Here is a 15,988-nt window from a genome sequence, read left to right as displayed (position 1 = left end):
TTCCAAATGTATTGAATCCTGATATTTATCCAGTATATTTATTTATTAGAGTCCAACCATTTATTCCTACGCAACCAGTACACAGCTAATCAAACCCATGTAAGAAAGGTGAATGTGATTAACTAATTGAACTTCTTCCAACCCAGAGAACTTTTACATAAACGAAACGTATTTATCTATAACAGTGGTGTGGTGTCCTTCTTTTTATGTGGTGTGCAGGGAGTTATTATTTGGTCATAGCCGCCTTAACACAACAGCCTTCTACCGCCTTGTCACTCGAGCCAAGCTACCCCCCTTTGTGCTGGGCTTGCCCATCGCAGGTCCAACACTGACCCTCACTGGATTATCCCTACATTCTGATAAAATGCCCAACATATATGGGGTTCACAAACACTCCCACTCGTGTCAATGTGTGATAATCATTTTCACCAAAACCTTTGTGAATCGAGGCAAATAAGATCCAGCCTCTTTATATATTAAAGACTTGAGCAAATCCACCAATTTAAGTCCAAAACTTTATGGGTGTACAGAAATTGGACATTAAATAGGAATTAGCTCAACCTTTATATGGGCACTAGTCCGAACTCTCGCTAAAGTTCACTGATCAGGCTTCTGTCACATCACTTGGAGCTGAATATATAAAGCAAATATTTATCAAATAATGGTTCAGAGAAAAAAAATCTTCATTATAGAAAATTACGTTTTTATACAAATAAAATTGCTGCTTGAAGACAGTTGTTTTTTTCTACCTTTAAGCAAACTTAAATTACTCAAGTTGTGTGTGCTCATGAAAGTACATCAAATTAAAGGGACACAGAACACACACTTGTGAGAGTATTTCTCAGAACACACACCTGTAAGAGTATTTCTCAGAATACACACTTGTAAGACTATTTCTCAGAATACACACTTGTGAGAGAATTTCTCAGAACATACACTTGCAAAAGTATTTGTCAGAACAAATAGGACACGTTACAACATATGCAATTACAACACGTGCCATTATAACCAATTTTTTACAATGTGAAATCAATTACAACGCATGCAATCACAACACATTATCCATTACAACGCAAATTACTATTCTAACTCCGATGGGGCATTACTTTGGGGAATGCGTTGTAATGGCATGCGGTGTAATGGATTTTGTGTTGTTAAAAATTGGTTGTAATGACGCACGTTGTAACGCGTTGCAAACAATGTTCCCCCAGAACACACACTTGTGAGAATATTCTCCGCAAAATACAATTTGCTTTTTACTCCTGGTAGGCATTAGTGAAAAAGAGGACGTAAAAACATTTGCCCCAGTTTTTACCCTTGTGGTTTGATGTAAATTACCTTGTCAATGAAGCTGGCATCTTGCTGAAGTGCATCACTTGTGTTCTGCTTTCCTTAATGTATATTCCATTTAGGGATAGGCTTAGCTGATTAATCCCCTGGTTTGAATTTGTAACTATTATTCGAAGTATTCTTACATTTTAAGATTGAAATAAGTAATGGCAGGGAAACCTGGGAGAACAGTGGGACGTGGGTTTCTGGGAGCAGGGGGCTCAAATCTGTCATAGTTGAGGAGGCAAAAACGCAAACAGATTTTAGAGAAGTGCTTAGAAAGAGATTTGATTAGTACTATTACTCTGCCTGGTCTTAGTCTTTGCAAAAATACACCCGAAGTTTCCTGAGCAAGGGAGAACTCCAAGAATAGAAGCAAAGAACAAAAAGGAAATAAAGCTTCTGATCCCACCACAAAGTGGTCTCCATACTGAACCTCTCCTGGTTGGGACAAATTCATGGGTGCCCAGGAATCAAATAAACCATTGAGGACCCATAGAAAACCTCTTCACATACTGAAGGGGATCAGGACGTATACTACCTGAGTACAACTGTACTGATCTGCTGCTTCTACAACTACCACGCTTATCTACTTAGGGCCCGATTCTGATGCGGTTAGGAAATCTTCCCGATCTAATCGGTTTGGAAATGGTTTCCGACCGACTCGGATGGGGAGAGTCCGAACGACCGAGTATAATGCATCCAGATGCTTCCAGATACGATTTGGTTGGACTCCCATTGACTTCTATGGGAGCCTTTGTTCCTAACCGCATCGTAATCTGTCCCTCGGTCGGTAAGTCACGTTCCCGATCCGATTCGGAAGGAGCAAATGTCGTTAGGAGACCTTCCTAACCACATCGTAATCAGGTCATAGGTGGGAATGCTTTCCAAACTGCATCGGAATCGGGCCCTAAGTGTCGACCACCACGGTATCAACTTGGACCAGGTGCTTGCCATTTTACTGCTCTGGAACCACTACCCAGAAGGAGACTGGAGATGTTGCAGATTGTTGTTAAAGATGTTGTAGATTGGAAGCAGACAGGAGAGTTGGGTAGGATGCAGAGTTTGGGCAGCAAGAGACAGCTGTAGAGTGCAAAGAATGTCTTGTGAAGACACGGAGGCACCCAAGTCTGAGTTTTTGAACAGACATCTGAAAGAGGTTAGTAATGTCCCAGGGCATTTTTAAAGTTCTGCATGAAGCTCAGAAGAACACTTCAGGGGAGCTATCAGTACCCCAGAGTTTGCATGCTGATTTAGGAATCCAACAACAGACATTTCTCTTAGAGAATTTTGACTCTAATGTGCAGTGTCACAGACTAAGAGAGAGAGTTCATTCCTTCCACTTCTTTCTTTTTGACCCCAGTCGGTGCCGGTCTGGACTACCTTCCGCGTTGGTGTATACTGTGGTATGATCGCCGCTTTCATGGTACTGATTGTCTTCACAGGTAAGTGCCCCAGTAGCACATGGCATGTTACTAGGAGAGTTTTCTTTGATTCTTTCTGTTTTTCTTCACTGTTCTGCTTTTTGTTAATGGACCATAGGTTGTTCATTTCGTTTGCATACCTTGAAAAGTGCCAGGAAGATAATTTTACAACCCTAAAAGCTCCCTGTCTGTCCTGACACGAAGCAGAGCTCTGATATAAAAACTGCTAACTGCCCCCAAACTACCCCCAAAAACATAGCTTGTGGGAGAACACTTCCGGTGCAGAAGGTCTTTTGTTTTCCATTCCCTTACTGACCTCGCTGCAGGGAATGCCTTGAAAGGAGGGCTACAAGGTACATGAACTGTTAGAAAGTAGCTTGTCTCTGACCATCGCATCTTTGAGGGTAAATGTAAAACCCATGTGCTCAGAGCATTAGTCCTTGTCAGGATTTGGGGTGAACATAATCTGTATTAATCTATGCGAAAATAAAGAAAGAAGACACCCATTACCAATCAATCCATTACCTCTACCCCACTAGCAATTCCCACAATTATTTTTATTATTTTCATCGCCCTAGCTCCTTATATTTGGAGGGTCATTTCTTCTGAAGCCACCACTCACCCTCCCACCTTCCTGTGAAGGTCACCTCCTGTCCACCACTCCCAAAAATGTTGTTTGGGTTTTCTTGCTAATTTTATTTTGGTAATGGGTTTCTTGATTATGTGTTTTGGGTTCTTCCATAATCCTGATCTGTGTGACATCTTGGATTGATCTGCGCTCTTCAAGTCCACTCACAAAGGTTTCTCCTCCTGCTTACAGTCTTCCACCAGTCCAAGGATCACATCGCCTGGCCACTGCTCAGGTTGTACAGAGGCGGGTTCCTGATCATTGAGTCAATCTTCTTGCTCGGGATCAACAACTATGGATGGAGGAAAGCGGGAGTCAATCATATACTGATCTTCGAACTTGATCCCCGGAACCATCTGTCATTCCAGCACTTGTTTGAAGTACATTTATTATTACTCATTTAATTTAATCTACACTAGGCGTTTGCAATGTACATAACATACAAAAAGTAAAAAGGTTCATATAAGAAAAATATATCTTACCATTCCCAATTCATTACCTTTTCTGCTCCTATATAAAGTTAGATTTCATTGTCTTGGTCCATTAATATATTTATCAAGATTATTCACAGCATAGTGATGTCACAATATCATGTATAAAAAAACTTTTTAGACAACGTGCCAGAGAAGGCAAGGGAAAATGTAAATGTTTATTAACCTATTTCTTGAGGCAAACAGCTTAGTATGGATTCACATTTATTCTCCGTAGATTCTGATATGAAATATCTTACTGTGCACATAATTATGCCTATTCTCAAATTGCATTTTGTAGTACGCTTAGTAGTACTAAGATAGCACTACTAAACGTCCTACAAAATGTGATTCACAAGCCTACAAATGCAAGTCTCCACTTTCACCTCTCCTATTTTTTCTATGTGGAGAACCTACACATGTAAGTCTACTACTTGGGGCCCGATTCTGATCCGGTTAGGAAAGCATTCCCACCTAGGGCCCGATTACGATGCGCTTAGGAAGGCCTCCTAACGGCATTTGCTCCTTCCAATTCGGATAGGGAACGTGTCTTCCCGACCGAGGGCCAGATTACGATTCGGTTAGGAACATAGGCTCCCATAGAAGTCAATGAGAGTCCAACCAAATCGTATCTGGAATCATCCGGATGCATCATACTCAGTTGGTCGGACCCTACCGATCCGAGTCGGTGGGAAACCATTTCCATACCAACTCGATCAGAAAGATTTCCTAACTGCATCAGAATCAGGCCCTTAATAGTAAATATGGAAGGGACCAAGGGAGTGGCTGAAAAAAAGGGGTATACTTACTTCTGAATGAGAGGGGATTAGGCAGGAATAGAGAGGTGTTTAAGGAAGGTTGGAAGATGTTAGGGATGGGCATGTACCCACCCATAGAAGAGTAAGCCTATTGCTACTCACAAACTGCACTTCTAAAGTTACTACAGCCAAAAAGGAACAAAAGCAGTAGTACATTTTTCCACCTCAGAGTTGGAGTATGTCTAGCTCCATATATGGCACTGCAATACATTCCCAGTGAAAATAATGGAGGCAGGGACTTAAAATAAACACCCATAGGAAATAATGGTAAATTAAAATAAATAATTTGAATTCAGTATATAAATGCAAATAAATATAATTTAATGATTACAAAACAAATACATTTAAAACGTATTTATTATTTCATTATAAAATATTCTAAGGACGTTTTTGAATGTAAACATTGATGTAACATTAATTATATTAAAATATATTAATTATATGAAAATATAACTTAACTACTTTCAACTGTACACACTGCTTTTAATAAATATTATTGCATAATATATTTAAGTTATTTAAAGCTTTATTTCAAAGTTAAGTAAATAGTGCTGCAGAAATAAATATATAAAATTAGTGTACATTGATATTTAACATTAACATGTTTTTACAAATTATTTTGGAACCTAACAAAGTTTTTTACATTTCCTCATACTTTTACCAGAGGGAGACTCCACATTCAGGGTGGAGATCTCCCTATGGTAAATCAAAGGGAACATTATAAATGTTAGTGAACTTCGTAATAAATTAGCAAAAATGTTTTTTGTTAAATGTTATTAGAAATTAATTTTATATATTTATTTTAAATGTAGAACGTAAGAAAAATGCTACAGCACTTGTAACTTAATTATGGTTTAAATCTTTAATTCATTTAAATTTCCAAAGTTTAAATTAAAAAATAAGTGGCTAAACAAGGTACAAAAATGTAATCTTTTATTATGCATTCATAATTACTAACAGTGATGTATAGAATTAATTAACTGTAGTTTAATTAGATTGCATTAAAAATTAATGTTACGTCAATTTATAAATATAAAAAAGTGTTTAATATTTTATAATATATAATAAATATGTTTATTTGTTATATTGTTTAGCATTAAAATATATTCATTTATATTTTAAATAGTTTAATTTAATTTAACAGTATTTCCTATGGGGTTTTATTTTACATCGCCAGTACTTTCTCTTGGAGGGTATTGCCGTATAAGTGGTTAGCCATGTGTGATGCTGGGCTTACTACAGTTTTATTTTTGCAGTAGTAACCCGTAAATGTAGCTCCACCCCATTTTTCAGAGCTTCGAGATGGATATTTCTACAGTTTTGAGTAACTATACATACAAATTTTGTAAACAGCCAAAAGTAGTAAAGTTACTTAAATGAGTAAGAGTAAATTACATGTGTAACTTACTTATAGTTGTGAACTAACATTTTGAATAGCCACAAATATTGTGAAGTATTTCGGGGAAACAGCCTGCTAAATTTCAAAATAATGTGCCAAAGTATATACTGAAAAGGTGTGTAGGAAATTGCAACGAGTTGTGCTCACAAAGTTCTGGTAATTCTGGGTAATACAATGAGTCTATGATTACCTTACGTAGTTTACAACGTTTTCTGCTTGTGCATTTCTCACAATATTATTAGGGTGTTGGTGCACCTTTCAAATTGAGGAATCAAAGAAGGCCAACTTTCATACATTTTCAAAGGTGAAGAAAGTGGCTTGAAAATTAACTTGTGAAATAACTCCACGTCTTTTTTCAGGACCAGCAAGCAGATGCAAGAAAGTATTGTCAGTTTGCAGAAGAATAATACCATGATGTGGATGTACGAAACTATGTGGAAAATATGTAGGCTGAAAATTGGACTATGTGCAAGACTCTGCTCGCAAAAAAAAAAAAAACCTCACACACCTAAAACCCAATTCACAAAGGTAAACTTAGACCTGAAGGGGCATATTTACAAGAAACCTGCGCCGCCGCTGCGTCACTTTTTTTGATGCAGCGCAGAGTGCAGACCTGTATTTACGAGGCCACACAATGCACTTTTCATGGCTTTTCATGGCCTCATAGAAATGGAGTAAGGCAAAGCAGCGCAAGTCACTGCGTTGCCTTACTCTGAATCAAAGAGGCATTCCCTGGGCATTGCAGTGGGTGTTCCCAGGCATCACCCATGGATTTTGATGTATTCCCAGAATTACAAGGACTTGTAAACCTGGGAATGCTTCAAAAGCCTACTCCTGCCTACGGGAGGCATAACAAGGAAAAACATATGTTTATTTCTCCTTGCTTTTTCCTCTTTCTATGTGTGCTACATTCTGCAGCACACATAGAAGGAGGAAAACACCATTGATTGTTTTTGTGCAGGAAGGTGTCCCTTCCTGCACAAAAACAATCATTCCTACAATGTAGACTCCCTTGCACCATGGGGCAAGGGGGCTTGCATTGGCGCTAGGCAGCCATTTGTGCACCAGTGCAGTGTAACGGGACAGGAATGTGCCGTATCTCATAGATACGATGCATTCCTGCTCTTTTCTTTTGACGCAAGGCAGCGCAGCAAGAAGCCTTGTGGCACTTCCCTGTGCCAAAATGTTATAAATAAGGCCCACAGTTTAGACTCGAAGTCTGAGTTTAGACCTCAAACTAAGGGCCCAACTCACAAAGTTAAACTTAGAACTGAAGTCTAAGCTAACCTTTGTGAATTGGGCCCTTAGACTTCAGGTCTAAGTTTACCTTTGTGAATCGGGCCCTTAGACTTCAGGTCTAAGTTTACATTTGTGAATCAGGCCCTTAGACTTCAGGTTTAAACTTAGACTTCAGGTCTAAGTTTACCTTTGCGAATCAGGCCTTTAGACTTCAGGTCTAAGCTTAGACTTCAGGTCTAAGTTTACTTTTGGGAATCAGGCCCTTAGACTTCAAGTCTAAACTTAGACTTCAGATTTAAATTTACTTTTGGGAATCGGGCCCATATTATTGAACTTTACTTGTCCCCGGCGGACTAACCAATTCTGATTTAAAATCATGTAGAATGCATTCATTTCGAAAGCTGTTGAACACAATCGATTAAAAATATTTCTTATCCATGATGTATATGATATTAGACAGAGTTGTAAAGGATTCATATGTTTGGGGGCGTGGCCAAGGTTTGATCATGGTCTATTTCAATTCTCTTTTTCAATAAAATGTTAAGCTTGCATAATACACAGCCCTCTCTATGCAATTTGCCAATAAATTCAACTCCTGTAAACAATAGTACATGGCACACATACTCTCCAAATATTAAAACCCTTGAAGGTTCTCATTTAGATTCAGTCAAGTCATAAACAATTACACCTGTTTCACACAAGGTTAACTTTTAGTGGACAACATATCACTATATTATGCACATTACGCAACTGATTCGTTTTAGATTTTATGCTGTTGATAAAATAATCCAGTGGCTGCCAGTTGAACTGCTAAGTAAAATAACAACTAGATATGTCTATAATTGATGACTACTTTTTACAACTTAGGGGCTCATTACGATGTGGGGCGGAAAGTCTCCCCCTGACAGTCGGAATGTCCTAGACTGCGTCGGAACCCTTCCGACCGACTCGGTTGGTTTACAATCTGCCCGACCGATTACGATGTTCGCTGTCTGATTGCAAACCTCGCGGTCCTTCCAAATCTATTCTGACTGGCTCTCGGAGAAGTCATGATGGCCGGAACCGCATCGTACAGCTCTACGGACAGCGTTTCCGGCCAACCGATTACGATGCCTATTTCCAACAGCCTTTACGAGTCGGTCTGTCCGACACAAAAAGGCTGTTGGAAAGTGACTTTGGGGGCACCTAGCAGGGCCCCCTTTGTCCTGCGGCATCCGGTTGGGGGCCGAGGAGGTACCTAAGGGACCCCCCTGTAAAACCTTGCACTGTGTGGCTGGCCCGTGGGGTGCCTGCCAGAGGGTGCAGGGTTTTAAACACACACCCCATTTCCCCATAGGAGCCTGTGTTGGAGTTGGTCGGTTCCTGAATCCAATACGGTGTTGACCGGTAACTTTCCACCGACATCGTAATCGTCCCCTTAGACATGTCACAAAAGCATTTCTAAATTCTAAGGATAGCTGAAACTACAATTACAATTTCGAAATTTCATAGTTTTACGAAATGTCTATGCTGCCATGGTGCCACAACTTACAAACTTTGCAAGAAATGTTTGATTAACATTAATTTGTAGTGCGAGTACTGCTGATGACATCATAGATGGGTAGCTCTTGCTGAAGCTAGTTCTGCACTATTTTTGACCTTTGCGCAGTGCCCAGGTGCAGTTTTTCCCAATGCACCTCATTGCGTGGAGGATAGGAAAACTGGGCCATGATAATTTGTCACCAAGATTGTTTACAGCTGCCAATGACTTCAAAAGTATCTTGGTGTGTCTTTGACACGTCTTGAAAATGTTAAACCATACTGTTTTGCTTAGTGCACTGCAGTATGGATGGATGGATTTGTCCAAATATTGAACCAGGGCAAATGTGTAGTTAAGAAGAGGAAGAGAGAGAGAGGAAGAGGGTGAGGGAAGATGTGAGAGAGAAGAAGGGACGGAAAGAAAATTAGGGAGAAGATGGTAAGTAAGAAAGAAAGAACAAAAGAAAGGAAGAGAGAAGTGAATGGAAGGGAGAAAGAAAGAAAGAAAAGGAAAGAAAGAAAGAAAGAAAGAAAGAAAGAAAGAAAGAAAGAAAGAAAGAAAGAAAGAAAGAAAGAAAGAAAGAAAAAAAGAAAAGTACAGAAGAGAGAGAAGATAAAGCAAATGAAAATAATAAGTGTCAATGTATTGTAAAAGTAGCAGACTTCATTTTTAGACAGTTGCAGAGCAAGGGGACCGATCCTTCATCCTATTATGAGGAGAGATGAAGTCTTAATAATGCCAGAATGGGATGTCTAAATGTTCTCACTGTACCTGTCTCCTTACTTCCTGCAGCTGGCCGGAGTCCTTGGCGTGGCCTGGTGTGTGAGCGTCTTAAGCTGCCTCTACGGGGATTGGCTGCCCATACCCCTACAGCTGAACCCACTTGCCTTTTACCTGTTTATGGTTTTCATGCTCATCAACCCAACAAAGACCTTCTACTACAAGTCCAGGATGTGGCTGATCAACCTGATGGTGAGTATACTGCTCAGATCATGACTACTGAAATGCAGGGCAATCAAAACATCTTTCCACAGACGATTACATTATTTCAATGATAGGGGTGTACATCTTCTGAACTGACAATTATTTATTCTATTATTATGGGTCGCCCTCAATACATACGGCCACCTCCTCTACACACACAAACACCACTAGGGATGCTCGGATGGGAGTGACCCTGCACATAGGTAATACAAGAGCTCTAAAGTAGTACCAAACAGAGGATAATAGTTGGGCCACCAGTTCATCTATATTAGTTCATTATTACGTCATTAATATAAATTATTGCACATGCCCCTCACACACACAGGGCCTAATTTTTATGTTGGTTGGAAAGTATCCAACCGCAGGTCAGAGGCTTTCCAAAAGACATCAACAGATTCAATTCCAACCGCCTAATTTCAATGTAGGTGGTTGGAATTGAAACTGGACGGTAATTCTGTCTGGCTTCCGATTGACTCAAGGAGCCCTTTGCCAGTTGGAACTGGCACGAAATCCCTATACGACGGCGTTTACGCTCTCAGGATTACGATGCTCTGTTTCCAACAGGTTTTCCATGTTGGGCTTTCCGACATGGATAGCCTGTTGGAAAGTGACTTTGGGGGCCCCTAGCAGGGCCCTCTTCTCCCTGCGGCCTCCGGTTGGGGGCCGAGGGGGCACGTTAATCCCTGCACCGTGTGGCAGGCACCTTGAGGTGCAGGGAATAACAGAAAACTATGTGTGGTAAATACCTCCAATTCCATGTTTACAGCAGAATAATGAAGCAGAATATGCTGAATTGTTTTTAACACATCGAATCCCGCATGGTTTACCTTTTTCCAGACCTTTTCCACCAAGAAATATTGGCAAGTTCGTCCTGGCTGAAATTAGCAGGGGAAAACTGTGAGGGTGTGATAATTATCGCACAACTCGTAATTCTGGTCCCTGTTTAATGGAATTTAGCCCTTAAGTCATAGTGAGGGTTTAGGTAACAGTGAGCGTCTGAATCAATGGAATGAATGGAAGAACATAACAGGATCCCATTGGAATTGAATTGCCCTTTGTTATGCTCATCTTACTCCTTCCACAAGTCCATTAGCCCCTCCCAAATGGCAAGTCCTTCAGTGTTTGGTTACCTAACAAGTATCCCATATTCAGATTAGGATGAGAAGCTGACACAACATTGACCATCTCTGGCTTGTACTACTGCAGGTGACTTGTTCATACTGCTCACCTTGTATCTCATTGACAATATTTACCTCCACTGCTTCTTTTCCTACAGTGCAAGGTCTTCACCGCACCTTTCCACAAGGTGGGCTTTGCAGATTTCTGGCTGGCCGATCAGCTGAACAGCCTCACCGCTGTCTTCGTAGACATCTGGATGTTGTCCTGCTTTTATTTCCATGACGTTAATTGGCGAAATCCGAAAGGACTCTTCCAGCCACCTGCAGGTAATCTCAGGTGAACTTACAGAAGGCTAGCCATTTTCTCCTTTCAATTCTGCAAGGAATTTTACCTGGCTGCAAATCACTGATAATCTCTTTTTTACAGCTTCTTTCATAGGAACAGGCTTCTAATGCCATGAGCAACTCGCGTCCTGTAGTGACAAACAGGTAGCCATATAGTAGCTCAGTCAACAAAAATGTAAAGTAAGAGCGAAAAATGACATCTCCGCTATACGTATTTTTACGTTTTTGTGCTATTCGCATTCCCAGAAGTGTGCCTGGAAGACTGACCCGGACACAAGTGTCCAGGTGTACTTCTGGAAACAACATGAGACTGTTTACAAGGCTCCTACTCCCACTGAGTGGAGTTCTCCATATCGAAGCACTCCGTGTAGGGGGAATTGAGCCTCCTTTTACAATTGCATGGTTTTTTTTCTTTGTATGGAAGAACATGTTCAGATAGAGACAACTTTCCCCCACACACCTAGCAAATCTGAGTGTGATCTGTTTTCCTTCCCATCCTGGAATGGCAGTTACTTCAGTCCTCAGTGGGAGTAAATCTCAGTCAATTTCTAGAGTGACAGGGGTCAGAAAGGAGTTTGGAAATGAACATAAATATTTTTCCTGCCCCTGGCACGGGATTCACTATTGCTCTGATTGCTTACTGATAATCCGCATTACTCTTAGTCCTACTCGCCCTCGACCCAGTCATCACTAATGAGCTATATTCCATTGACAGTAAACAAAACAGGAAACACTTTTAGGCTCCACCGACCCTCCTGCCAGGGGCTATAATTACAACAAAGGCCTGAACCGGGAGGATGGGTGGGAAGTATGACTTGGTCGAGGACGAGTAGGACTAAGAGTAATGAGGATTTCCAGTAAGTAATCAGAGCATTACCTTAACGTCCCTCGTCCTAGACCCAGTCATAACTAATGAGGCATACCAAAGCAACCAACACATGAAAGCCTTTGGCACTCCAGCAGAAACAAAGCAGACTGCACACAGGTGTGAAGTGCACCAAAGTGAAATGTTTAATAACACAATAGAATCAAATGGGAGCAACAGGCCCCACAGAATGTAAATCGCCACAACCAAAATTCACACGGTCATCCAGGGCACAATTCAAACAGTAATGCTTCACAAAAGTAGAGTCAGAAGACCAAGTCCCAGCACAACAGATCTCATCCAGAGGCACCCCATGAAAGGCTGCCCTCAAAGCCTAGACACCCCTCGTAGACCGGGCCTGTGTACCAGAAGGACAAGGCAAATCAGAGCCCTGATAAGCCAAAGAAAAGACAGACTTGATTCAACGACCCAGTGTAAGGCCGGAAGCAGCCTTTCCATGACCAGCCTGCCCAAACGTCACAAACATAACAAACATGGAGTCAGAAGAACGAAAAGCTGCCAACCGGTCCACATACACGGTCAAAGCACGCTTAACATCAAGAGTGTGCAATAACTGATCAGCAGGAGAAGAAGGAGAATGGTAGAAAGAAGGCAGGATCAATTTCTGTGAAGAATGAAATTTAGAATCTATTTTAGGCAGAAAACTAGGATCTAAACAGAGAACAAAAGCGTTGTTCATAAACCGCAAGAAGGGAGGGGAACAATGCAATGCAGTGAGCTCACCCAACCTCTGAGCCGAGGTAATGGCCACCAGAAAATCCACCTTAAAGGACAGGAACTTGAGATCAACTAACCCCAAAGGCTCAAAAGGAGAGGACTGCAGAGCACGCTTAACGAGGAAAGATCCCACAGAGGCACACAAGAATGAACAGCAGGAGAGGACAGAGAGAAACTCTGGAACAACCGAGCCAACAACCCATCCGAAGAGGGCAGGGAAACCGGATCACGAAAAACCCGAATAGCAGCCTACTGGCATTTCAGCGTAGACAAAGCATAATGTTTTTAGAACCCGTCCAAAACAAATTGCATAATATCAGCGACAGGGCAAATGGTAGAAGACAAACCAAGCTTAGAACACCAAGAGGTGAAAGAAGCCCAATGCTTAGAATAAGAAGATAAAGTGAACCTCCTACGGCAGGTCTGCATCACAGTAATAACGGCCCCCTAGATATAGCCATTCAACCTCCAGACCACCAAAGTGAGAGGGACCAGGGGAGAAGGAGTAGCAGACCTCAGGGGAGACGGTCAGAGAGGCAAGATCCAAGTAGCACCCACCACCAGACTCAGTAACAACGGGAACCAAGACCTCCAGGGCCAGTGAGGTAATACAGCAACCACCTGTGCCCCCACCCTCTGAACTTTCAGTAGAAACGCAGGGATGAGAGGAAAAGGAGGAAAGGCATACATTAATCAAGGGGGCCACTGGAGAGAAAAGGCCTCCATTCCCCAAACTCCCCCGTTCCGGAGTCCAGGAACAAAAGCGGGGAAGCAGAGCATTGGCCCTGGAAGCGAATGAATCCATCACAGGAGTCCCGAACCACCGGCAGATTAACCAGAATATCCTGGGAGACAGACACAAAGTCAGGGATGATGGAAACCTGCGACTCAGTGCATCCGCCACAACATAGTCCAAGCCCTGGATATGCTGCGCAGAACTGGCTAGAAGATGAAGCTCCGCCCAACTCGCAATCGCACAGGCCACCAGATTTAAGGAAGGACTGCCCTGATGATTGATGTAAGCCACAGCCACGGTGTTGTCAGACCGTATCAGAACATTTCAACCCAGTGGATTACCCTGAAATAACCGAAGAGCTCGCTCCACAGCAGACAGTTCCTTCCAGTTGAAGGCCCGGCAGAACTCCGAGCCCTGCCAACGAGCCTGAACAGTCCACTGACCCAGAGTAGCACCCCAACCTGATGCACTTGCATCTGTCATCGACACCTTTGGTGGAGGAGGGCGCAGCCACATGCCCTTGGAGAGATTGGCAGAATCCATCCACCACTGCAGAGCAGTCACAATCTTCCGACACACCAGGAACTGGCATGGAGAAGTCCTGAACTGGAAAATGCCAGTGGTGAAGATTCCACAGCAAAGGCCGAAGATGCAATCTGGCCCATGGAACCTTAAACACTGTTGCAGCCATGTGACCCTGAACTTCCAGCCATTGAAGCAGGGGCACTGAAGACTAAGACAACAGCTTCCTCAGCAGCGACTGCAGACGCAGAACCCTGAATGGAGGCAGGAACACCTTGCCCAGAACAGAATCGAAGTCCACTCCAATGAAGGATCGCTGGGTGGCAGGAAGAAGATGGCACTTCAGAAAGTTCAGGAGAAACCCATGGCTTTCTAGCATATGAATGGTCAAAGTCAGATGCCGAGACATTACCAAGGACGAAGGGGCCTGCAGAAGTCAATTGTCCTGGTAGGGAAACACAGACACTCTCAGGAGGTGAAGATGGGCCACATGAGGGGATACCACTTTGGTTAAAACTTCGGGAGATGACCTCAGGTCAAACAGTAGGACACAAGACGGCCAATGCTGACCTTTCAGGCAACACCTCAGAAACTGCTGACACTCCTGCGACACCGGCACATGAAGGTATGCATCCTGAAGACCCAGGGTAGCCATTACCCAACCAGCATGAATCAATAGAATCACACGCTGCAGGGTCTCCATCTTGAATGGATTTATGGACACACTTGTTCAAAGGCCGGAGATTTATTACAATCCAAAAGCCCCCCGTGACCTTCGGAACAAGAAAGATGACAGGATAAGTCCCCTGACCCCATTCTGACTGGAGAACAGGCACATTACCCTTCTTTATAAACATAGACTGAACTCCGTCCAACAGAACCTGACAACGAGACACATCCTTGGGGATCGGAGTCTGCACCCTGCCCGACGCAGGTGGAGGGGATAAGAATTAGATCCAGTAACCCCGTTCCTTGACATCGAGAACCCACTGTCGGACATCGAAAGCCGCCAAGCTGGCGGACTTCCTGTGCCTCTCTGCTTCAAACCTAAATCCTCTCTATATCCATTTTCTTCATTCACAACATTTAAAAGAGACACAATAATCAGACAAAAGACCAGGAGAAGCGATTCCTGCAAACATAAAGTCGCAAAGAAAGAAGATATTTGATACCCACTGCCTCCAGGTGCGGTAGCATTGATCAGAGGGAAAAAACAGAAATGTAGTGCAGGATGACAACATATTTTCCAGGGACTAAATGCATAGCTTAAAATTTAGAGACTATGGGCCAGATGTATGACCCTAAATTGCATGTGCAAACAGGTTTGCGACCTGTTTGTGCATGCAAAATGGCCCAGGACCATGTACAATTCCTAAATAGCGAGTCACAATTTATTTCCAAATCGCTAATTAGGAATTGCGAGTCGCTATTAGGAAGGGGCATTCCCTTACTAATTGCGTCCGCAAAGCAATGTATGAATGTTTTGTGACCACAATTGCGGTCGCAAAACACTTGCAAAATACCACCCTCTTCAAGAGGGTGGTAATGGAGTCACAAATGGGAAGGGGTCCCCAGGGGACCCCTTCCACTTTGTGACTGTCCCTAAAAATATTTTTTAAGGGCAGGCGCTGGTCCTCTACCTGCCCTTAAAAAATGAAACGTAAACGTTTCATTTAAATAAAAAAAATGCATCCCGTTTTCCTTTAAGGAAAACGGGCTGCATTAAAAAAAAAAAACGTTTTATTTTAAAGCAGTCACAGATATGGTGGTCTACTGAGCCCAGCAGGCCACCATCCCTGGGAGGGCCTGTCATTCCCAATAGGCTCGTAAATTGCGAGAGGCTCATTAATATTC

The 15,988-nt window shown here is 42.4% G+C and overlaps 1 protein-coding gene across 1 annotated transcript in view; it reads left to right on the top strand.

The window, feature by feature from the left end:
* LOC146868713 (solute carrier family 53 member 1-like) overlaps window positions 1-15,988 on the top strand; it is a 401,652-nt gene that overhangs the window by 272,987 nt on the left and 112,677 nt on the right. Inside the window, exons 8-11 of the mRNA XM_085624148.1 lie at window positions 2,693-2,774; window positions 3,574-3,761; window positions 9,619-9,798; window positions 11,087-11,255. Coding sequence (XP_085480274.1) covers window positions 2,693-2,774; window positions 3,574-3,761; window positions 9,619-9,798; window positions 11,087-11,255 — 619 coding nt within the window. The remainder of the gene's footprint in view (window positions 1-2,692; window positions 2,775-3,573; window positions 3,762-9,618; window positions 9,799-11,086; window positions 11,256-15,988) is intronic.

This window comes from Triturus cristatus, chromosome 1_2 (assembly GCF_964204655.1).
Source record: "Triturus cristatus chromosome 1_2, aTriCri1.1, whole genome shotgun sequence".
Classification (NCBI taxonomy): Eukaryota; Metazoa; Chordata; class Amphibia; order Caudata; family Salamandridae; genus Triturus; species Triturus cristatus.
Note: the sequence above shows the minus strand (reverse complement) of the source record. Positions and strands in the feature narration are given on the sequence as shown.